Source organism: Phalaenopsis equestris, unplaced genomic scaffold (assembly GCF_001263595.1).
Source record: "Phalaenopsis equestris unplaced genomic scaffold, ASM126359v1 Scaffold204475, whole genome shotgun sequence".
Lineage (NCBI taxonomy): Eukaryota > Viridiplantae > Streptophyta > Magnoliopsida > Asparagales > Orchidaceae > Phalaenopsis > Phalaenopsis equestris.
In genome coordinates, this window is record NW_018224028.1 from 9,411 (window position 1) to 33,912 (window position 24,502).

The window sequence follows — 24,502 nt, forward strand, 5'->3', positions numbered from 1 at the left end:
AGTCTCATTTATGAATCCAGTTCTTTATTCAAATGAATGCAAAAAACATTTTATTCTTTTTGTTGCAATATTCTTTGTCAATATGCAATTTTCTACTCATTTCCATAACTCGTGTTAAAACTAAAAATTAACCATTACAAAGTCCTATTTAAATATAGGAAATTCAATGAGAAAAGATGAATTGTATTGTAGGAAAATATATGTATCTTTATACTTCTAATAAAAACTTTGGTAATAAAAATGATGCATTTATGTTCCCTTTTTGTAGATCAACCCCCTTTAAGAATTTCTATCCAATTGGTTGAGTTTGAGATTTCAATCACGGTCTATAATCAAAGAGTATACCAGAGTTACCGGTATGGCTAAAAACATACCAACAATCACCCTACAGGAAAAAAAAGTACTATTTTAGTCCATACAAAGCATCGTAAGAAAATATATTAACTAGAGAAAAAGAAGTTATTACCCAGCACTTAAAATGTCAGGGCAAACATCATAATCCTTAGCAAAAACAAATGGAACAATTCCTTGAGGTAGAGAAGCCTGCATATATGCATCTGTTATAATTTACTTCTCTAAAAATAACATATATTTCAAAAAGAAAATTTCATATCAAGTAATTCATAAGCCTCTTTTTGGTAAAAATAAGAAGAATAATTTATCATTACTTGAATAATTGCAACATTAAGAAGAGTCCCTTTCATCTGTAAGGTGTATGATGGGATCGCCATGAGTATTGGCCCAACAATGAATCTCAAGACCATGGAAAAAATCAACATCCGAAGGCCACATGCTATGATCCTTGACTGTGATGCCATGAAGAGTCCTATAATTTGGGAAAATTAAGTTCTCGTTTCATGCTTGTTTTGTTCCATATTAGCTAAGAGATTACCTACCTAAGCTGAACATGGCCATTCCAAGACCACCATTTGCTAAAATTGATATGGAGTTTTTTATTATCGTTGGAAGCACAATAGCCCACCTGTATGGTATTCAACTTTGCAATTCAATGCTATGAATATTTGCACAACATGCATTTCTTACTAATACGAAGTTCGTATTGTTAAGATTAGAATCCTCATACCTATTGCTGATGAGTGACCATAATAGGCCAACTAAGCATGCATATGTGTTGGGATTTGATATCAGCTTCCTTCCAACCATTGAAAGTATTAGCCAAGATTTGTTCCTAAACTTGATAATGATACTTTTCTTCTCTTCTGTCCTTGAGTGAATCCTCTCCCGAGTTTCCATTTCGTCTTCTTCTATTGCCACTTCATGTGCAAAGTGATTGTCTGTCATGTGCACTAGAAAGACATGGAGAGAAAGGTTTAATAACGATGGTGTAGGAGCTCTAATCAGCCCTTTGGAAAAATGAAAGCAATTATGTATCCTCTTCTTCATAGTTGCCATAACCAGTGTAATGGGGCAAGCTTTATGATTTATTTTTTCATTCATTCTTGATGAATTTTGCAAGAAACATCTACATATATTTCTTTTTTTTTAGTTATAACTTGTAACCATATTCCTTAGGTTAAATCATTTCTCTTTTTGATGATTTGACCTAAATTATATTTATCTGTCAAATGGATGCAATCACTATCAATCATCATGCATATTCAACCCATCCTAGTTTATTCCAATTGCTTCTTCTGTATTAGATGGTACTTCCACATTTCCTCTAACAGAATTGTATGAATTAATCATTCCATGTTATATAATATATTTATTTTAATATTATCATTTTCATCATACTCAAATTATCTTACCAATTTTCACTATACAAACCTTGGATATGCACATCATAACTAGTCTAAAGAGAGTTCTATAGATGTTACCATCAAATTTCCTTAATATTTTCTTATCAGATAATTTTGTTTGATTCATTTCTCTATTTCTCTATGATAAACACGTAAACTTAAATCTGAAATTTAGAACATCATTAATTACATCCCAATTAATTCGTTAAAATGGTAAGTTTATGCAAATTACATCCCATGCGAATTTTTAGAACTTTAGATTTTTTATTTTTCAAATTAATTACTTGTAGGAAATAATTAACACAATGATATCAAACTTCACACATGAGGGTTACGCATTGGAATAAAAAATGCATTATGACTTTTATATGTGTATGCTACATAGCGAAATCCATACAAATTGTGTGCTGCGTATGTAATTTTCCCTACAAAATATTAAGTCAATACGAGGTATGCAATTAGTTATTCATTAGGCCTTGAAATTAATAATTAGTTATAAATTTTATTTTTTTTCTATAATCTAGCATCAAAATTAATTTTTATCTATAAAAATCTTAGGTAAAACATAAATCAAAAGGGATATAAGAGGTTTCTTACTTGATCATGTAGAGATCCTTTGATTTTTTGGTGTTGTGATTTGTTTTCTTCAACTAAAACATATAAAAACCCTTTATTTTTTTTTTCTCTCATTGTATCTTGTATTTTGTCAATTTATTCTAGTAAATAACGTATCAAAAAATTATTCTTCACTTGCGACAATATTTGGATTGTTTTCTCAAATGAAAAGAGGATGTCGTAAAGTAAATGACTGTGTAAGAGCTTCTTTTCCTATTATAAGAGTGATTATTTTATTTAGTACATGTGGTGCGAATTAGATAACAAGTATGGTTGGACACCTAAGCATGGATGTAAGCTACAATAATAGTCCATTAAATTGTTACTTATTTCCATTTTTATTATTTTTACATATCTATTTAGTATTGCATTTTTAATTTTTATTTATTTTTCAGAATAAAATATTGTGAACTATTAAAATCTTAAAAATTTTAAAAAGCTAAATTCACCTCCCTTATGAGTACATGGATACAAATAATTGATATCAATGCCAAAGCTTAACATCGAATGCTTTTTTTCAATATATATATTGATCATAATACTTCATAAATAAATGAATGGCACTAAAAAGTACAACCATCCTTATTTATGGTGAATGTCTTTATTTCGCAAGGAGCAAAATGAATGTATACTTGCAACCATGCAACTTGACAAATGGTGATTTTATTCTAAGGGTGGTTTGTAAGGCATTACTATTATCAATTACTAAAGATAATGAAATTCCAAAACCCAGGGAATAATGCTCTTCAATGAAATAAAGCATGTGTCTACTCAAAACTATGGGAGTAAATGTGTCATGTTTGATTTTGAAAAATGTTGATTATATAAAAATTTGTAACATAAGAATAATGAAAGAGATTATGCCAAAGTAATCATAGCTGATAAAAAAATGAATGAGGGAATGAAAATAAATAAATAAAATTCCATGCAAAAAAATATAAATTAATAAAAAAATATGTACAAAACATAAAATATTCAAATTCATCACAAAAATAAACAACATACTTATTGTATTTGGTAAGGAACATTTGATCCAAGAAAAGGTAAATCAAATGCTAAGAGTGTGGGTTCTTACAATAATAGCTATATCTAAATAAAGGGTTCTAAATTCATTAATAAAAAATTAGTTCAATAGATTATAGAGAGAAAAACTTGAATATAGAGACAAAAATGTTATGTTGAAGAGTTATGACTTCAAAAACCAAAAATCCTTACTCTTAGAGAGTTATGGAACTAAGAAGTAGAGAAAAAAAACTTGAATATAGAGACAAAAATGTTATGTTTAAGAGTTATGACTTCAAAAACAGAAAATCCTTACTCTTAGAGAGTTATGGAACTAAGAATGCATTATGAAGATACAAACTATAAATAATTTTCAAGAGAAACATTTATAAAATATATGGAAACAAAGTTTAATATAAGTTCAAAATGATTAAACAATCAATCTTATAGGTGGCAAAAAGAATTTAAATATGCTTTGTATGCTACAATCCTAACTGCTTCAAGTCAAACTATCTTTTGGGCAATCATGGATGAAAAAAAAAAAGATACATTTAAGAAAGGTAAGAAGGCATTAAGGGTGAGGGCCGATTCAAGTAGTGAGAAAGAACAAAATTATTTAATAATGAATATTGATCTATTTAGAAAGAAACAAGCGAAAATTTTCATGGTAATTTTTTTGAAATTAATAAAGCTCTAATTAGTTTGAAAAATAATCAAACATTGAAGATAGATCATGTCAATTTAAATTTGCATCATATCTAGCTTGAAAATAAGTTGCAACATGCTAAACAAGAAATTTATGGACATTAAATTAGCATCCTTGGTTTATTACATTGCTTAAAGGAAATTACTTATTAAGAGCAAAATAGAGTATTTTTACAGTCTATCTAACACTACAAAAATATAATATTTTGAACCTCTATAGGCATATGCTATGTGCATAATATATTAGTTTGAGACACATATATAAATAATATAAAGTTAAAGATACAATTAAAAAACCTTTTTAAGTCCATATTTCTAGGTTTACAAAATAAATAGTTGGAACCCAATCTGCACATTTACTCATCATACTCATTTCTTTGATAGACCTCAAGAAGTAAGGGTTCAACAATTGATTCATTAAATACTTAAGCAGGTAAGCTTTAACAGTAGGATTATTAAGGGAATATGATAGCTACATAATAAACATTTATGATAAAGGATTAAAGATAAAAAATTATTTGATTAGAATGAATAAAGATAGATCCATGTAACTAAGAAAAAATTAAAAGAAAAAATATTAAGAGTTGGCTCTTTTTGCTATGGATTTTACACTCAAGAAGGTTATATTCGTTGATTATTAAAAGGATAATCAAATAAGTATCATCTAACTATGTAATAACATGTATGCGATCGAATTTCTTTTGATTAATATTTAATTAATTCGAATAATGCAGCGTAATTTATTTTTCATAGATAATTAGTTAAACTTATTAGATTAATCTTTAGTAATTTGAAATGTTTAAAAGCATACTATGATGATATATGAATTCAAATTGAGTATTTTTAGGTCATATTCTTGTACACTTTATTAAAACTATATATACATGAATTAGAATTTGGATTACATAACCTTAAGGACCGCCTACGTTTAAATTGTTAGTCAGGTACATAGACCCATACATCTCTTACCTTCATAAAAGTTGTGAACATTTAAAGACACGTAAAAGTACAATAGATTTATTTAGAGTTCCCACTAGCATATGAAGGAGAATGTATAAGTATGTTATAATTGATGATTACTAAATGTTTGTGCTGGCGGCATTCTATAAAATAACGCAACTATTAAATATATGGTCTTTTTAATGTGGATTACGAAAGATAAAGCTTTTTTAATTATGAATATTTGGATTGATAATGGGGGATAATTTAAAAATTAGAAAATCATGATCATTTATGAAGAGGGTGAGATTAGATTTTTTTCCTAGGACATCACAATTGATTTTAAAAATTTGAACGTTGTCATTGCCGGACCCAAGCCCGGATGCGAAAAGTAGAGGATTGTGTTAGGTAGACGACAGTCAGCGTAAAACTTGTTTTAAAAATTATGAAATGAATCTTTTTGATTCATGTAGCCAACCCCACTTAGTGGGATAAAGGTTTTGTTATTGTTGCTGTACCACAATAGAACAGTGTAATAAGAAAATGAAAAAAAAAAACTAAATTGTAAATGACTAGCATAACTGGCATATATTGATCATTGTAAGGTTTATAATTATAAATTAAATGTTTGATTTTGAAAGATTAGTGCCTATAAATTGTTATGATTATCAGTTTTTTTTTTTTTTTTTCTAAAAGTGAAAGTGTTAGGTCATGAGCAGATAAAATATTCTTAGAAAAAATCATATTTTAGATAAGCCAAATGTATAAAAAAAGGATTCACAACACTTGGATTACTTTGGGAGTAGAAGTATGCTTCTAAGAAATACAAGGAACATATCATATTAGTATGTAAAGTATGATTAGAGAAAAGATAAATCATTCATCATTATCATGTCACATTAAACTAGTATTTTTTGATGAAGCATTAGATGATGTGTCTTTATTAAAAATAGTGTAAGAATCAAAGAGAAACGTTTTTAGTAATGATATTTAGGGTTAGTTTTTGCAATGTTATTAACAAATTAAGAAAAAAAACTAAGTCGGTTTAAAAGAACAAATTTTATGAACCTAGGTATGTTGTAAGGAATTAATGTTAGGTTGGCAGAACAAGGGTATCACTTAGTAAAAGGAATAGATTTTGAAGAATTTTATATCCTTACAACAAGATTTGAAGCTATTAGATTATTATTTCTTTGTTTTCTTTAAAATGGTTTAAACTTATATCACATGCATGTAAGGAGTGCTTTTTCTTAATTTGATTACATAAAAAGATGTTCATATTCAGAATTCTATATGATTTATTAACTATTTAAATTTACATCATGTGTCCTAACTAAGAATATACTTGATGAATTAAAGCGACTAATTCAAGGCTTAGTAAAATATATTGAGCATTGAGCTATTATAGTCATCAAGTTGACACCAAGCTATTTATTTAAATGATTTGTGATGAAATGATAGTATCTTAGGCGCGCACACGCACAGATATGTATATATATATATATATCTGTGTGTGTGTGTGTGTGTGTGTGTGTGTGTGTGTGTGTGTGTGTGTGTTAAAGGATTGACCAAAGGGCGGACCCCGCAGCCCATCCCATGTGCAAATTTGAATCTCCTCTGGTCGAGTATTCGAACCCGTGTTGAGAAGGGTCTTACGCAGACTCGCCACTGTTCTTTTTTACAAGACTCAGTATGTCATAAATTCGCAAGAACTAATAATAGTTTAAGATTTATTCCATGAGAGAGCTTATGCATTTCTTATGCCATAAATTCTCTTATGTCACATTCAAAATATTTTGAATACATTGATTAAAATGTTAAATATCTAATGATAAAAGTCTATTGATATGACCTAATCCCATTAACTATCATTGATAAAGATATCAGTAGAAACATATATTTTCTAATTTAAAAAGAAAAACTAGGAGATTTGATATATTTGAAAATTAGTTGACTAGACATAGTGTCTGTAGTAGAATTATGCATAAAATTTCAAACAATTCCTAAGGAATCTTATCTAATGAAAGTGGGGAGAGATTTTAATGTATTATAACTTCATACAACTTAAGAATGAATAATCATTAAAATGAGCTATAATTATGACTTGCAAGATAGTATGATGGCAAGTTTATAGAGATAGTTAAGAAGAACCTCAAGCATTGTGGGTGAGTTAGTTTCCAATAAAAAATGATGGTTGAGACTAGGCTATTAGGAAAAGGGTGAACTCAAAAGAGGTTGCAAAGAGCTAGATGTTATTGGTGATAATGGTAATAGCGACGATGTTAACTCAAAGAAGTTTTAATATAATTATTTATTCTTGCAGTGATAATAATTTTAATAGTATAAAAAAAATTAACTTTTTAGTTCAAAATATAGTATTATTACAAATATTTTACATTAAGGAATGATAAAGAGAGTTTAATTAAATTGAATACTATATCAAATAAATATGCATTTCTTAGATGCTTTAGTCTTTGTAAGGACTATGAATTTATCAATATAAAGTTTAGTTATAGGATATATGTGTATAAATTTTGATGAATTTTTCATAGACATTTAAAAATGAAATATTTTGATCGTGAAAATATTACAAGATTGAAAAATCTTTCTTGGATAAGCCAAATGTATTAAATAAGATTCCATCAACACTTGATTTACATAAGGAGTGGAGTTATTTGTATAAGAAATATGAGGAGCTTATCATAAAAGGTAAGCCAAATGGTGTTAGAACTAAAAGTATTATCAGAGAGGAAACAAATTAATTAGCCTTTTCATTTCACAAATAACTTGTATTTATAGATGAAGCATTCATTGACATTGTTAAAAATAATGTAAGTTAAATAAAAATAAATATTAGGAATTATGTTTAAAGTTCTGTTCAAACCAATATTATTAGAAAATAATAAAAACTATGTGGGTTTACAAGAATATGTTAGACAACTCCAGGCATGTTGTAAGGAAAAATTCAATGTTAAGAACACAATATATTACATGACTTATAAAAAATACACTTCGTACTATCTTATATCCTTATAATTATATTATAATTAATTGAAATATTATCGGTGTTTTATCATTAAAATATATATACTATATCATATAAATGTAAGGAGTGCATTTTTTATTAGGATTGGTAGAAAGATGTTTACGTAGAGAATTCTCTAAGATTTATTAATTACCTATACTAATATCATGTGTCTGAACGAAACAGACACTTCATAGATTGAAATAAGTTTTTAAAGTTTACTATGAAAGGATGAGCGATGATTTTTAGTTGTAGTGAAGTTGATACCAAGCGATTTAATAAGACAAATTTGAGGAAAAATGATAATATCATTGTGATATATATATAAAGATGAAAGTAGCGACTGCATCTTCCCTCCTTACCTTAGGGTTTGAGTCTTGCAAATCATAGTAGCTCTGATTTTTACTCATTTTTGGATTCTCTTACCACAGTTTGGTTCATCACTACTTTTTTTTTCCCTTTTTTTTGGTTGGTGGCTTGTTAAGACTGGCTCTCCATTTTTTGTTATTGCTCCATTTGTTTTTATTATTCCATTGACTATTTTTGGGGTTAAAGCTTTTACGAGATTTAATGGCTATACCAACCCTGCTGAGGTACTAGAAGACAAACAAACTTTTAACAATAAGTTTTTAATATTTCTATAACACTATGGGTCGGTTTTTAAGGAAAATAATTTAATTTAATTATGTATATAATTATATAATTTTAATTTTGCAAATAGCATTTTATTTTTGGAAAACGGATGAGACCAGATATATCTCATATATTTAATAGTTTAGATAGTTGAGTATAATACCACAAGTAATACGTTGCCCCGAGAGATGAGCATGCTACATGTTAGTAGGCTTAACCATTTAAACTAAAATAATTACCACATCTGATTGGTCTGCAAAATTTATGACCAACAATTCACATATCTAATGGAAAGATTATATAGAGATTTATTACTTGAGTTCCTAATTCTCTATAAGAGCAAGCCCATACAATTAATTACATCTTAAATGACTGAAATCACTTTAGAAAACTCTTGATAACTATCAGAGGTTTTGTCTTCAAGAATTCAACATTAAGTTTTGATGAATGGTTGTAGGAAAATCAAGTGGGAAGGGATCAAGTAGGAACAATTATTTTAGAGATTAAAGGAGTGAGAAGTAGGGGACATCACAAATCTTGAAAAGATTCTTAATGACTTCTTAAACTATCCAATTGTTTGGCTTTAAATTCTGGAAACAATGTTGCTTAATGTTCACTCCTACTTTGTTTTTATTTAGGGCCAACATTTGCGCAACATAAAGTTATGCAAACCATTTGTTAAGATAAGAGGGTTTACGTTCTACTAAACAAACAACCTCAGAATCCTATAAAGGGTTAGGACTTATATTGCAAAACATGATTATGTAGAAGCCTAAAGATAAAGTGAGAATTTATGTCGTGTTAGATGAACTACCTAGAGATCCTAAGGGTTTATGTTATTTAAAACTAAGGAAATTTTATTTTTTAGATCATTATTAGATCTGTGTTGAGTCTTGACCGTCATCTGAGGTTATCCTTCATCTACATGCATCCTCGTCATGCTTTCCCGACAATTAGCTTCAAGCTCTTTATTGTGATAGTTCTAGGTTTAGGGCTTATGTTTAAACTTGTGATTATTGTTGGGTCTCAAAATCTTATCGCAGGGTTACTCCTCAAAGGTGGCCTACTAATTTCTACCCTATAGGTCTTTGTAGGTATATTAAATTATGCATAAATAAAACATGTTGTAAGACATAGTAAAATAAAAATGCAGTAATAGAAAAGTGATAGTGTGCACCTGCTCCCTTTAACGCCACTGCAAAAAGGTTATCATTATAAACATAAGATGAGAATATATATAAATTACACAAAACATGAGGAAAAATGAGCATGTGAAACAAGTTAAATAACACATTATGGAAGATCTAAGCTGGGTGTAAGAATTTCAAGTTGTGGGGTGAACTCAGAAGCAGAGTCGACACCTTAATAGCTTCTCGAGAATCATCTGCAGGAAAGCATCAACATCTTGTATGTGAGACCCAACATAGGGTAAAAGACTACCAATAAAGCAATCATCGGAGGATAACTCTCGGCTCAGTTTGTGTTATTTACAAATGAACTTACCAAAAGATGGCATTCAAAATATTTTTAATTTTTCATGCATATAAAGATTCTTAATTTTTCATGATATAAAGAATTAGATATTTCAAAATATCAGTTTCAAAGAAAAATATTAGTTTCATCTCAAAGTTATTTTTTTTTTATCATTTTACTATATATTTTGTCAATTAGGCATTTCACAAGTTAGTCACACCGTTGGGCTAGAGCTACGAGCAACCCATGAGAGTAAGGGCAACTCCTTACCAATGCTAAGGAATAGTAATGCCAATTATTGAATCTCCTAAAGTCATCAGACTAGGATATACAATACTATCACACATACTTAGATGTCTTTCTAATCATCATCCATGCCATCAAAACTTCCAACTTACATCAGCCTGATGATCCACATGTGGTCACATTTTAAACATCCCCAGTTTCTTAAAAGGGTTTGAGCACTGTATCCATGGCCCATACCCCTGAGCATTTGATATCATTGCAGGTTAAGTTATTAAATCATAATTCTCATTAATAAGTGTTAATTCAAATGGTTCTAAATCATATCTTGGTAGGTTTTTATGTTTTGAGGATGATTTTCCTCAATAAATCATAATAAGCCCAAATATCCTATGGAATGTCCAAAACCTTGTAGGGGTGTTCAGTGGGCGACTCTGAACAACTTTAGAATCTCTTGGACTATTTTAAGTTCATTTAGCCTTACTATGGTGTTGAGTGTGACCCATGTTGAATTAGGAGTTATGTTCTTATACTTTAGACTGTGCTCAGTGTAATCTTGTTGATGCCTTAATTATCCCATGAGCGAGGCAAATGATCAACCGTTATTGTCTTATTAAGAGTTACCCAAATAAGCATTTTAAGATGTTTTATTATCACTTGTATTATTTCCTTAAGTATTAATCAAATGGTATCAAATTAAACCTAGCTCACAACTAAGCTCTTAAAGCATGAGGGTAAACTTGTAATTTTTTGAAAATTTTGTAAAGTATGTCTAAGGATTAAATTTCTATTTAACCATTTCTTGTAGTCCAAATTAGTTATTTTTTGATCTTCTAGCTCATGCCCCACTCTTGAATCATCCAAATTGTCATTTCCCCGAGGTATAATAATTCAACTAATTACTATTTTACATTTTTTAGAAAATACCATGAACGAGTTACTACCCTATTCCCCTTTGTGTTTCAAGCACTTCAATGGATTAATCATCACAATTTAACACCCATTCCCTCTTGTTTAAGCCTAAAAATTAATTAAACAAGGATAGAATATAAAATTCCAAAATTACTTTTATGCCCCTAGGGTTTATAGCCCATAACTCTTACTCATAATTATAAATTTTCATTGACCTCTTACTCATGGACTAATTAAGATATTTGAGGTGAAGTTATATTTTTCAGAAATTTAATTATTTTCTATAATTATTTAAACCCATAATTTTAAATTTTCAGTTGTAATTGATTTAATTTTACAAAATGTGTCCCCAAGCCTTAGGAAAATTTGTGATGTTGTTAAATGTCAGATGACCAATTAAAGTAATTTTCTTGATTTTTGGATTCTAATTTAATTTTTACAGTTTTTAATTGATATTAGTAAGAAAATAAGTGGAATTTTTCTTTTAAATTTAAAAATACACTTTCTTGTTTCTCTGATCTCTCTGACCTCAGTGAACTCACTAAACTTTGTTTTGTATTTTTCTGACTAATATTTTTTTATAATTTTTTAATGAAATAATTTGTAGAATCATAGAAAGATATATTTAGAAATCCAAAAGACACTTTTTTCTATTTTTAAAATTTTGTGGGGACATCTTAAGGTTACTTTCTTTAATGAGAGAAAATTTTGTGATATATTGAATTATTTTTACATTTTTATAATTTCTTAATTATTTTAAATGGAAAAATGTATAAAATGCTTTTTTTGTTTTTTAAAACCTATTTTTACTTTTCTTTAGTCCCTCTGCCTTTGATTAATCTTCCAAACTTTATCATATATTTTTTTTATTTATATCTTTTTTTTTATAATTATTTTTAGTAAACAAAGAAAATTACCATGGAAAACTAGGACTTTTAAGGATGGAGATGCTCTCTGACTCTGGAAAAATCAAAGAACATCCATAATCATGTGGAGGACAAGCCACAAAAATTTCATGTTGTGGTGATCAATATATAAATATTTATGGTTTAAATAAGGTTTGTGGCATTTAATTAATTAAAAATTAGAACTAGAACAATTGTTTTCAATTTTGGCTCATTAAATTCTCCTCTGTTCGATGAACATAGTGGCATTTCTCTTTTATTTCTTTGATTTTTCTACACCAAGATATGATTGCTTAAAGCTATATTTCATTTTTTGTATTAAGTTAAATAAAAAATACCCAAATTTTCCTACTTAACCATGTCGCTGCCAACTCATCCTCGGCATTTCTGAAGCTCCGCATGACACCCTCTCATTCGTTATGCTTTCCACATGGGTTGCACCATCACCTTGCGACTTGGAGTCTTTAACCGAACCATTTCATCATACGAACCGATCCGCGCTGTTCATTTTGAATACACTGGAATGGACAACATCCGATCATCATCCCAGAAGAACTCTAGCCTGAAAACCTTCCACACTCTAAAACTAAGACCACTCTCATTAATTAACTAAATTAAGTGTTGTTTGTTTCTATAGCATCATCCAAGTGAGATGAAGACATTTATATGGTTAGCTGGACATGGATTGTTCATTTCTTTCACAAAAGTCTAAACCGAGGCAAAAATGGAAGTTTTGAGCTTATAACTTTGCCCAAGAGGTAAGGCCTTGGTTGGTTTGGTTGAGGAGCTTTGCCTTGGTCCCATGAATTTGCTCCAAGTGTTGGTTTGCTCTGTGAATGGGTCTAAGTATGACCCAGACTAGATGTTGAATCATGTTTAATCTAGCACCAGGCTAGGGATTGTAGGAAAGGGGACTTTTGATTATAGAAGTGGTTTTAGCTTATGGAAGGATCATTTTGAAATTTTTTAAGGTTTGGTGTAATGGCCTAAAATTTCTTAATTTTCAATTGGACAATTAGGGTTTATTAGTGGGGAAGAAGGGCTAAAGATGGTGGAGATGAGCTTCTTTTGAGTGTAATAGAAGTTAGAAATGATTTTGGCAGAGTTTCCTTAAGTTTTGTGAGCATTCCTTATTTGGCCGTGAAGGGGTGACAGTTTTATAGGCTCAGCCAGGGGCTTCAATTGGCCAGGGAAAGGGGTTCAAGGTGGCATTTATGTGGAAGGGAGATAGGGGACAAAGTCTAATAGGAGTGAGTTAAATTGAAGTGGTTTAATTTTGAGTTTGAGCCATGATAGTGGCTTTTTAGTTTGGGTTTTCCGCCGATCATGGTGGTCGACCAAGGTATGGGAGGTCACTTTCTGACTATGGGAGGTCAGGGGAGGAGAGAGTAGTGAAGCCAATTGGGTCCAAGCATGGGCAATTGTGCTGAAATAAAATGGAAAGGGATTTTTGCTAGGTTTGTGTTTGACTTGGGCCAGGCTCATGGAAATAGGCTTGGGTTGCCTCCAAGCTGGCTTGATCTGATGACTAGCATTTGAGCTTGAATGGTTACTTCCCTATCATAGAGATTAGGACTTAATCATATGTTATAATGAGTCATGAGAAGGATTAAATGCTTTAAGTGGAATCATGAAAGAGGGCTCTCTTTTTTCCACTTAAGGAGTGATGACTTGTAATGGTTAATCATGGCTCACATGTGGCTTGGGGGAGGTTTCATGGATTGCATGTGGCTCGAGCATTTTCACGGAGAAGGATTTTAGGAATTTTGGGGCATTTTGTAAGGTGTCATGAAGAAGCCAAATGTAAAAAGTTTTGATCATAACTTTCATCCCCCATGGTTTGATTTTAATTAAATGAATGATGGGAAATCCATGTCGTGGTGGAGTAGGCTTTTAGATTTTATGTTTTTGGGCTTGAAAGTTTTTTTTTTATTAAATTTATCATGGTTTGATGGGCTTCATGAAGTCTTGAATTTATCATAATGGAATTTAAGACTTAGGCTTGGTGAATTTTGGGTCTGGCATGATAGTTCAATTTTGGTGAATTTTTGACTTATGGGTGAAATTGGATGTAACCTTGAATTTAGGGTTCATAAAATTGGATTTGAATTGGAGTTGGGGCATTTCGGTCTTGTCCTGGGGTTAGGGGAATTTTGATGAAATATGGGGGAATTTTGTAAATTTGGAGAAGTTAGGGAATTTTTGCAGATTTTACGGTGGATTTGGTGGCTAAGATTGGTTTTGGTAATATTGGGGTGAATTTGGTGGAAATTGGGAATTCTAGGTGAAATTGGGGATTTTGGGGCATCTTGGGAATTTCTGTAATTTTGGGGATTTTGGGAAATTTGGTGAATTTTTATGGGAATTGGGTGATGTGAGGGCAGTGATGGAGTGTGAGACAACCAAGTCACCCTTGGTTATTCTATGGCCTCATGATCTTATGGGGGCTCTCATTGAGATTCATCATTTTGGTCTTAACCAACTCAAAAAAGTGTTGAGGGTTTTAGATCACTCACGTGAAACTTCACAAAAGAGCCAGGAGATGGTTTGAACTTCTAAGTGGGGTGGGTCCCAACAATAGTCGTCTATGATAGTTAATAGGAAAGTCTTACGGCTAGATCATAAGTTCCAAGGAAGAATTTAGACCTCACCAAAATGAGGTTAACAAACACTTACATGAAAGCTAAGAGGTTGGAAATGTGGAGGGCATTCTCATTAAAATTAGTAGAAAGGGTGGCAAACTAGCCCTTTTTCTCTCTGAACATGATATTCTGAAATTTGTAGAAAATTTGAAATTTTCTCTAGTTGGGAAGTTTACCTATGTAACCCAAAGATGAATAATATCTGAAGAATTCTTTGAGAACCTTAAACTAATTGGAGATTGACAAGTTGGTGCTTTAGATAGAAGGCAAATTATCATTCAACTTAGTAGGAAAGAAGAGTATGCTAGATTGTTTTGTAGCTAACCATAGTACATTGAGGATGCCAAAATGAAAGTTTTAAAATGGGCACCATATTTGACCAAGCTTCAAAACCCTATATTATTCCAATTTGGATCACTTTCCCAAGATTGAGGCTTCACTATTTTAATTAACAAGTTCCTTACAGATCGAGAGCTATCTTTAGTAAAACTATGATGGTTGATCTTGCTACTTTCACTTTAAATAGATCCATTGTTGCTAGAGCCATAGTGGAAAGGGATATCACTCAACACTTTCATGAGGAGGTATGGATTAGCAAACAGAACAATGGATACTAACAATAGGTTGAAAGGAAGTATAAATCAAAGTATTGTAGCCAACGTAGAATTTTTTTTCACAATTTTGATACTTACTTTTTAGCACATCAAGAATTCAAAAAGGGGATCAAAAATAGAACAATGAACTGGAGCACAAAAATATATCTATAAATGTTTTGGGTGATAAAGTAGTGAATCAACAAATCCAAAGTTTTGCTCATGAGGATTCAAATAATGTTGAAATCTCTAGTAGAGGAAATGCAACTGAATCAACATTGTGTCTGATGATGCTATGCTAACTTGTCAACAAAAATATATGTTACAGGACATAGTTATGGAGGAACAGATGCAATTGAAGGATAATTCCTTTAATGGAAACATATTGCCCACACAAACACAACAAACTAAAGATGTGGGATTGAATGAAAATATGGGTCTGACTAATGACATGTCTCAATATGATCATACGCAACCAATTCATTTTGATACCCAAATCCAAATAATGGAAGAGGATATGGAAGTTACTAGAGAACCTTTGGAGAAAGATTGGTAGTTTCATAAATCTAAAAATAAGAAAGGAAAAAAATGGAGAACATAGCTAAAAGGATCCAAATGCCATTTTGCATCATGGTGGGTTGTCCTCAGCTGATATATTGGTTAATTTTGATGATAGGGCTCTCTCTAGGACTACTAATAAGAGTAAATTCTTTTCTCATGACTAATTTTCTCATTTGGAATGTTAGAGGGATTGTGAAGAAGACTGCCTCTAATATTCTGATGAATTTATGTAGATTTTATCACTTGAAATGTTTTGCACTTCTTGAACCTATGATACAAGTTGACAATATTCCAAAAACTATTAAGCTGGGAAACTTTGACAAGACATATAATTGGAACCTAAAAAATTGGTTCATTTGGAAAATGATGTTAAAGTTAGATTGTTGGAAGAGAATCAACAATTCCTTCATTTAGAAATTCAGTGGTTTAATCACACTATTTTGATAATTGTGATTTATGGTGGTTGCTCTTCTGCTGATAGGAATCTTCTAAGGATTGAATTGGATCCTTTTAATGCTCAGGTTGACAACCCTTAGATGGTTAGGGGTTATTCCAATGTTATCTCTTGTTCAAAAAAGAGGAGGCAGACTTCCTGATTTCAAAATGATGAAAACACACTGACAATATTGTTAAACCTATTTTGTTTAAAGCTTCGTTTACTCGTAATATTTTCTCCTGGATTAGAATAATGATTCTTGACATACTAGATAAAATTTTTTTTAATCAATACTAAATTGAAACATTTCATTTCTCTAAGGTAACCCAATTGGGAAAGACAAGCTCTAACCATGGCCCATATCGAATTAAAGTGGACTTTATTCCAAAACTAGAAAAAAGTTAGTTTAGATTTCTTAATGTTTGAGTCTCTCATGATAGTTATCTAGAAACTATATTGAGTAAATAGAATCTAGAATATTTTTCTTCTCCATAGATATATTTATGGTTGTTACATAAGAAGTTAGCTGCACATCTAAAAAAGTGGAAGGGGGAGGTCTTTAGGGACATTCAGAAGAATTTAGTTGATGCTAAAAATATGGTTATCAAACTAGAGTTTTATTTGAGTAATGATGAAGCTCAAGAAGTGGATGCAAACAAAGCTTAAAATAATCTTAATGAAGCAACCCAAACTGAAAGTGAATTTCTTAAACAAAATTCCACTTAACTGAGTTATGTAGAGTGGGATAGAAATTCAAAATTCTTTCACGGTTGTATCAGGCACATAAGGGACGCTAATTTTATCTTAAAAATCAAAGATGAAAATAGTCATTGGCTCTACACATGACCACTAATTATTGAAAGTGCTCAAAGGTATTTCTTGCAACTCTCCCAAGCAACTGAAGTGATCATACATGATTTTGAGCCTACCTTACTTAAAAGTACTATTAATCTTACAAAAAATTTCCAGTTTAGTGCCCCTCCATAGGAATCTAAAATTTGGAATGCTTTTCATTTAATAAATGCTAATAAGGTTGTCAAACTTGATGGTTTTCACAAAAGCTTTTATAAACACTCTTGGGAGAAAATTAAATGCCAATTGATTGAAGCTATTCAAAGCAAATTTCTAGGTGTCTTCCCTCAAAAGTTTTTGAGATGCTTTTTTATTGTCTTAATGCATAAGGAAAACTTCAAATACAAATTAAAAAATTTTAGGCCAATAAGTCTTACCACTATGGTTTCCATGATCATAAGAAAAATTATTGTGAACAGACTTCAGACAAAGCTTAATGGTATCATTAATCCTTAACAAAGTGCATTAATTGTGAGCAAAAACATAGCAAAGAATGTTTTAATCACACTGTAACTGCTATTGAATCTTGAAATTTGGATTAATAAAAGACTGTACCTAAAAATACCAACAACATATTTATAGTCGGGATTAGAAAATATAATATGTGAGGATCATAATAAAAAGGAAATAGAAGAGGAATGTCATAGAATAATCAAGGTGTAAAATAGGAGAATCATAGAAATGAAAAGGGAATAGGAGGGAATTAGAAAAGAAAAAGGTTAGGGCTTGCGGTACAGTAGCAACTATAGTACCTTGACCGGACAAGCTCCTGTGTCAATCTTTCAGGGTTAGAGGGAGCTTTGACTTCATTCATCAAAGCTTCTAGCTCTTTGTGGCATGATATCAAGTCCTCTAGTAGGTCGATCAAGTAGGCATTATCATTTTAAAGCACATTCTGATAGAATAAATATCCATCCTCTTTTGACATAAACTGAGCGAAAATTGTGGATAGAGAAGAATTCTCATAAATCAAGTATCAAGCTATCCCATTTTTAAAAAGCTTCTTCAACTCCACATACTTAGCAAAAATTAGCTCATAAGCTAGTATGTGAGAAGAAATCAACTCTGGGGTGAAATTTATGGTAGGTTGCACCTCTTTTATTAGTAATCTCTTTGGAGAGACCTTTTCTTCATTTAAAGGACCTGAATTCCATTAAGAATTTCTTCCCCCAAAATCTCCTAATATAAATTTTTAAGTTGGGTTCCATCCATCCTATCTATACATTTGAGGATGAGTACCATCATGAACTGACTTTGACATCTGAATAAATTCTTGAAATCCTCATGGCATTGCATAAAAAAGTCTCTCTCTAAAATGCAGAACCTCCCTCAATAGAGCCAAGTTAGGGATGAGTTTATGGATCTAAAAGGTTGATATTTCTTTTTTCTAGGTTGCACTAAGTCTAATATTGGCTCCTTAAACTCATGGTCCTTGTGGACATCTAAGGTTAGTCTAACTGATGTTCCTCTCAATGCCTACAAAATGCTAGCTTGAGGCACCATAATCTTGTATTCTACCAGAATGCCCATTATGTCAGAGTCATTACTTTCTACAATGGTTATTATTACATCAGATATAATCTCTATCTTGGGCAACTAAAATTGAAAGTGTCTCTTCCTCATTGGTGAACATTAAGACTCTTCTCTGTAGCCTGCAACTACTTGTCTAAAGCCTGCTCAGTGAAACATATCACTCTAAAGTTGTGCAGTTTGATTCAACATGCTTAAATCCATAGCACTTGTAGCACTTTCTGGTTAGGACAAATTTAGAGTTGTGGATTGTTTCCACCTGTTCTCCGCTCTGACTCCAGCTTTTCATTGATGGGGTGAGCTTGGATATTCTCATAGGTGTAATCTAATTGTAAGAACAGAGGTTGAGCATTACATTTAAGATGTGGTGGTCTCCTGGTGAAGTGGTCTCTCCACTTCTAAAGCTAAAGTCTGAATCTTCTATTTAGTAATCTAATAAGGATAGGTGTTGGTTCTCTCTCTTCATCATCAGATTTTCTCATTGTTCACATGTCAGCTTTTCTCTCAGCCTACTTTGATACTTGATTCCAAAGTTTCGTCAACGATCGTATGTATCACTAAAGTCCTCCCTATGAAAGGGATTCAAATCTTAATCTCTTGCTCCCTTTTAATTTTTTAGATCCTAATTTAGGGCAAGCTCCCCCCATGTTTCATCCTCAATTTTCATAAACTTACATTAAAGTTGCTAGATCTCTCACCGTATCTCCTTCCGGGTAGCCTCGAGCATGCATCTTCTAGGTGGCATGGCTAAGGTTTATGGTTAGGAGGTGAGCGGGGGTGTAGGTTAATCATTAAAGAAGTAAGAAAACTAATTTGGGTTTGCTAATTTTGAAAATTAGTATAGAGAAATTAACGTTAAAATTTGGCTAGGGTTTGTGATTATGAAAGAAAAATTTTAGTAGAGGTGACTTGGGTAGAATTAGATGCTAGGAAACCCTATAATAGAACTAGGATTATGCTACCTCTAATACCAAATGATACTAGAGTTAACCAAAATCATGAGCAAACAACCCAATTTTTTTACTATGTTTAAGGAAAATACAACAGTGACTATTAACATAGAACAACACCAATATAGAAACAATCAAGCGACAATGATGACCCCTCCAATAAGAATAAAGTAGCACAAGATAATAAATAAAAAAGTAAAAAACACATAAATGATACCTCAACAGAAGGGAGGCATGTCTGACTGGAAAAGAAAGAGGCGCAGAATGTCGGAGGGAACCAGAATGGAGTAGGGATGTTGGCAAGATGTAGTGGAAGGTGGACATTGAAGGAAAGATGATGATGATGACCAGGACAGTGAAATGGATAGTGTATCTTGACTGGAAGATCATGATGGGGGTCTGGATAAAAACTTTGAAGGTGGACAACAACCAAAATATGACAATACTGGTCTGGACAAGAACTATAGAGAATTTCAACTATATTTCTTAGTCCCTGTGTCACACAAATTATCACAAAATTTTTAACTATAGAGAAAGACTTAAGAGGTCTAGTTAAAGCCCTGTAGTCTGATAAAAAATTGAGGTAGCCCTCCCCAAGCTCCCAAACAATTAAATCTTTTGCTTTCTCTTTAACTTTAAGCAGTTCTTTCAACACTAAAGTGCCCCTCAACTTTACAGAAACAAGTAAAGTATGAGAATTTTTAAAATATTATTGCTCTATATTAGAAACATTTCTTGATTCCATCCCTTGTAAGTTTTTTTTGGACATTAACAGATGTTGCCTTTTTAATATATATATATATATATATATATATATATATATTCATGCTATATAAATTAAATGTATGAAGTAAAATTCTTTAATAGGATTACATTCTTACTAGAAATATATTGGGAGTAAAAATTTTGTTAAATTTACTTCTCATATCTAATTTTTTTGGGTGGGACATTCTACGATTTCACTTAACTTAGAGATTAGGTTTTCTATGCCTGTTAATGTTATGTGCTTGGGTGCTTTTACCAATTAAGGAAGATAATTGAGAGTTTCATATCATTAAAGAGGTAGTTTGTAAGGAGAAGTGGATGTTCTGTGCTATTCACTTAGATTTCATAAATTGCATTTTATTGTTATTCTATTGAATTGCTTAGGTTTGCTTGAAAGTTTGTTATTATTGTAACTCTTGTAATTACACAACTGCCTACGAATGAAATTTTTATATGTGCTTAAACTTTGATTCTTCTAATATAACAACATTTTCTTTCATAATTACCTTATGTTTAGAATATTAAAATATAACTTATGGATAGCAGATTTATTTACATAACTTGTGTAATTGTGTTAAATAATTAATATTGTATTGTAGTTGTTATGTAACATATACAATTGCTTAATCTCATAAAACAATACCTTAAGTTACAATGTGTGTTGCATTCAAATTATTAGTTTAACTATCATATGACTTAGCAATCACTACATGCTCATTACTTTTACCTAACTTACACCTTGTAGATTTAATTACTTTATGCTGATTTTTCAAGCTTATTAAATATGAAATATTTGAACTAATAAATTTTAGATGTTGTTTAAAGTGTTAGACTATACACCATGAGCATCAATTTTCTTTGTTTTCTTTACATTAACATTTACGTATAGTAAAAAAAGGTCATGTCTTAGTGGCATAACCTACTAACTTATGTTTCATTATGGTAGGACTATGAAACTTAAACATAGAACTCTAAAGATAGAGTGGCCCAAGAGTTGCGGCATATAAATTTGAAGTTAAAAAAGCCTAAAGCCTAAGAGGTTGTTTGGGATCTCTTTTATTTATAATTATTATTTATTATTTATTTTTTTTATTTTTTTATTTGTGTTTTGAAATTAATTAAAACACGTTTGGTTAAGATAATTATTTAAAAAAAAACAAAATCATCTTTTAGATGCCCTTAGTATTTCTAAAAATAAGTTGATTTGTTTTAAAAGATAAAAGTGAAAGCATATAAATATACCAACCGAATAAGATAAAAAAAGTAAAACAATTAAAAAAAAAACAAATGTGAAGTCGAACAGAGCCTAAGGTTCTAGCAAAACTTATAGGTTTCATGCCTGACTTATGACATTTTTTAGGACATAAAACCTTAAAAGGAGAGGTTTTGCTATACTAGAAGGATTTAAATATATAGCCTTAGAGTGAGTTGGAGATGAGTTGTCAATAACCTTGATAAAACTTAGTTTAAGTTATTAGCCTGTGTTGTCTATTATAAGTCAATGCACTGCATAAATCATTGGGAGCCTTCGATTATTAATTTAAACATTGGGATTAGCTTTCCTTTTATCAAATGAATCTCATCCTTATGTTTTTCTATTGGGATACAAATCATATCGGGTCAATTGTGCATGGGCTTAAAAACTTGTTAAATTGACTAAGCAATTTTAAAAAATATTTTGGTAATATAAGTGGCACTTCCATCAATATTTGTCAATGTTGGACAAAATGGCTAGTTGTAATTTTTTATATGAAACAGGAGAAGGGTATACCAAAGAAGGCTCCCAATAATTTATGAATGGCTAGTTCTAACATGAATGAATGCATTCTCTCATCAGAACTATCTTGTTTATATAAGCCTAGCACCTAACAGTCGCTTTTCGTTTGCATACCTGAGAAAAGTGCGCTTTTCTAGACTTAAAAACTAGACATTTCCATAATACGTTATGTTATGCATGCCACTATTTGTCTAACGGTTAAATTGATGCCATTTCGGTGTAATTCTGCCTACCAAAGATTCTGTTTTGACAAAAGAAAATAAAAGGTCAAAAATTTGTTCTGATTTGAAGCATTTCACCCGGCATAATTTCAGGCAACCTTTCCTGGGATTTAAATAAATGGCATACCATTAACAATTTTTTTTAATGATTTAAATACAGCATCTAATAATGTTAGCTTGTTTATGCGAATAATAGCAGGAAATAAATTTATAGTATCACCAGAGTTTTCTGATGCCGGTGAGGACAATTCTTTAGCAGCACGGAACTCAAACAGAAACAGGAGAAGGGTATACCAAAGAAGGCTCTGCAAGACGACTATCTGGCCAAGAAGCTGTGCAGCTTCATCATCATACAAGCCTTTCAGTAATGGAATTCCCACAATCAGAGTGTTTGGTAGTGTAGATACAGAAAATCCGGTAATCAACAAATCAATACTTCCTTTGATGTACACTTTACTGAGGATTGCGAAAATGATAAGAGCCAAGAACTTTTGCACAATGTCTGCTAAGAGAAGCTTGAGATTCATGTGGTAAGGATTGTTCGTGGAGATGACATGGTATGAAAGCAAAGGGATAGAAATCTTTGCAACGAACTTGTTAATCACAGAGCATTGATCTGGCGTGAACAGTTTCCACCATCTTACAGACAAGTAGGCCAAGGCCATGGCTACATATAATGGAACTGTTGCCTCCAGGACATGGTAAACATCTTCCCATGAAATCATATTTTATGATTTTATGAGGCTGAAAATATAATTCTGTTTTGTTGCCTGTCTAATCTCTAACGGATGAGCTGCTTATATACCACTTTAGAAAAATAAAAAATAAAAAAAAAACAGAATTTAGAAATTTTATGATAAGGGGAAGTGCTCAAGGAACAAAACAATGCTTGAGATATCTTTAACCGAGTTCAGTTTTAATGGAGAATCTAGCTTTTCTGAAGTAAAATAGTTTTTATTTGCCATGTTCTTCCATGTCGATTTAGAAAATAGAAAAACTGAGTGATCAGTTGGCCACCATAGAAAGTAATGTAATAAATTACGACTTTCCTTATGCTATAGCTTTTCTAGACAAACTTTTCAAGCTATTTTTCTTTTGTTTAGCTCACGTATTTGTTTATGCGAACTATAAGCATCTTATTACCTTTTCTTTTGCAGCTTTTTGAACATCATTGCTGGCTTTTAACACATGAGTAGTATTTATGATTTGACTTACAGGTATATTCTAAACATAAGAGGCTTCGGGGTTAAATTTATATTATTTCTGCACTTTATTAACAAAATATTGCAACATAAGCTGCTTCGGTGGTTATTGTAGCAAGATTAATTAAAATATTTGGAATCTTTAATTGCACCTGCGTTCTCTTTTTATTTTATTTTTAATTATTTCTGTTTTTATTTATTGCTGATCCCAATTGTGTTCAGCCTCAACAGCATATGCTGGGATGGTAGATTTTTTATTCAGCTGTTAATTTTTTAAGTTTTGCTTGCTGAATCTATGAAAAATGCTAGTTGTGTCAAATTTGTTGAGCACAATAGACTCAATGAGGTGACTGTAAAACTATTCGATGTTCAGTCATTTTGCCACTTGGTTATTTTTGCACAAATAAAAGCAAACACATCAATCTTACTTCCTGCCATAAATACATGCCTTTCAATTTTAATTTTTTAATATTTTAAATTTTAGAATTTTTAAATGTTTTCATTTTTAAATTTTCAATTTTTTTTTTAATGGTACTGTTATCATTTCTCTTAGATATGGAGAAAGCATCAAGATAGAAGGCAGGAATAAAGCAAGAGAATTGCTGAGGAAGTAAAGGGGTGATGTTGATGAACAGTGAAGTTGGTGATACTGGCAAAAAAGCAAAAGAATATGTTCAGTATGAAACTTGCTCTAAAAATTATTTGCATTCCAAAAGCACGCAATGCTTCTTTAGTGAAGCCATTGTTCAGAGCTTTCTTTT

General features: G+C 31.1%; 1 protein-coding gene across 1 annotated transcript; it reads right to left on the bottom strand.

Annotated features, from left to right (window-relative positions):
• Nucleotides 1–262: 262 nt before the first annotated feature.
• On the bottom strand, nucleotides 263–23,294 carry LOC110036265 (probable auxin efflux carrier component 8). The gene is made up of 6 exons (XM_020740669.1): nucleotides 22,760–23,294; nucleotides 1,085–1,307; nucleotides 897–982; nucleotides 669–826; nucleotides 467–543; nucleotides 263–385 (listed from the first exon to the last, which is right to left on the bottom strand). Exons 1-6 carry the CDS (start codon nucleotides 23,262–23,264, stop codon nucleotides 316–318), a joined length of 1,119 nt encoding a protein of 372 aa, XP_020596328.1. The 5' UTR covers nucleotides 23,265–23,294; the 3' UTR covers nucleotides 263–315.
• Between the last annotated feature and the right edge of the window lie 1,208 nt (nucleotides 23,295–24,502).

Bases quoted from the DNA above. Each gene is read 5' to 3' on its own strand.
- LOC110036265 (XM_020740669.1), bottom strand. From the start codon at position 23,264: ATGATTTCATGGGAAGATGTTTACCATGTCCTGGAGGCAACAGTTCCA. The intron at 1,308-22,759 runs GTGATACTATAA...ATGTCTTTCTAG, and splicing joins ACCGGCATCAGAAAACTCTG to TGCACATGACAGACAATCAC. The intron at 827-896 runs GTAGGTAATCTC...CCCAAATTATAG, and splicing joins AATGGCCATGTTCAGCTTAG to GACTCTTCATGGCATCACAG.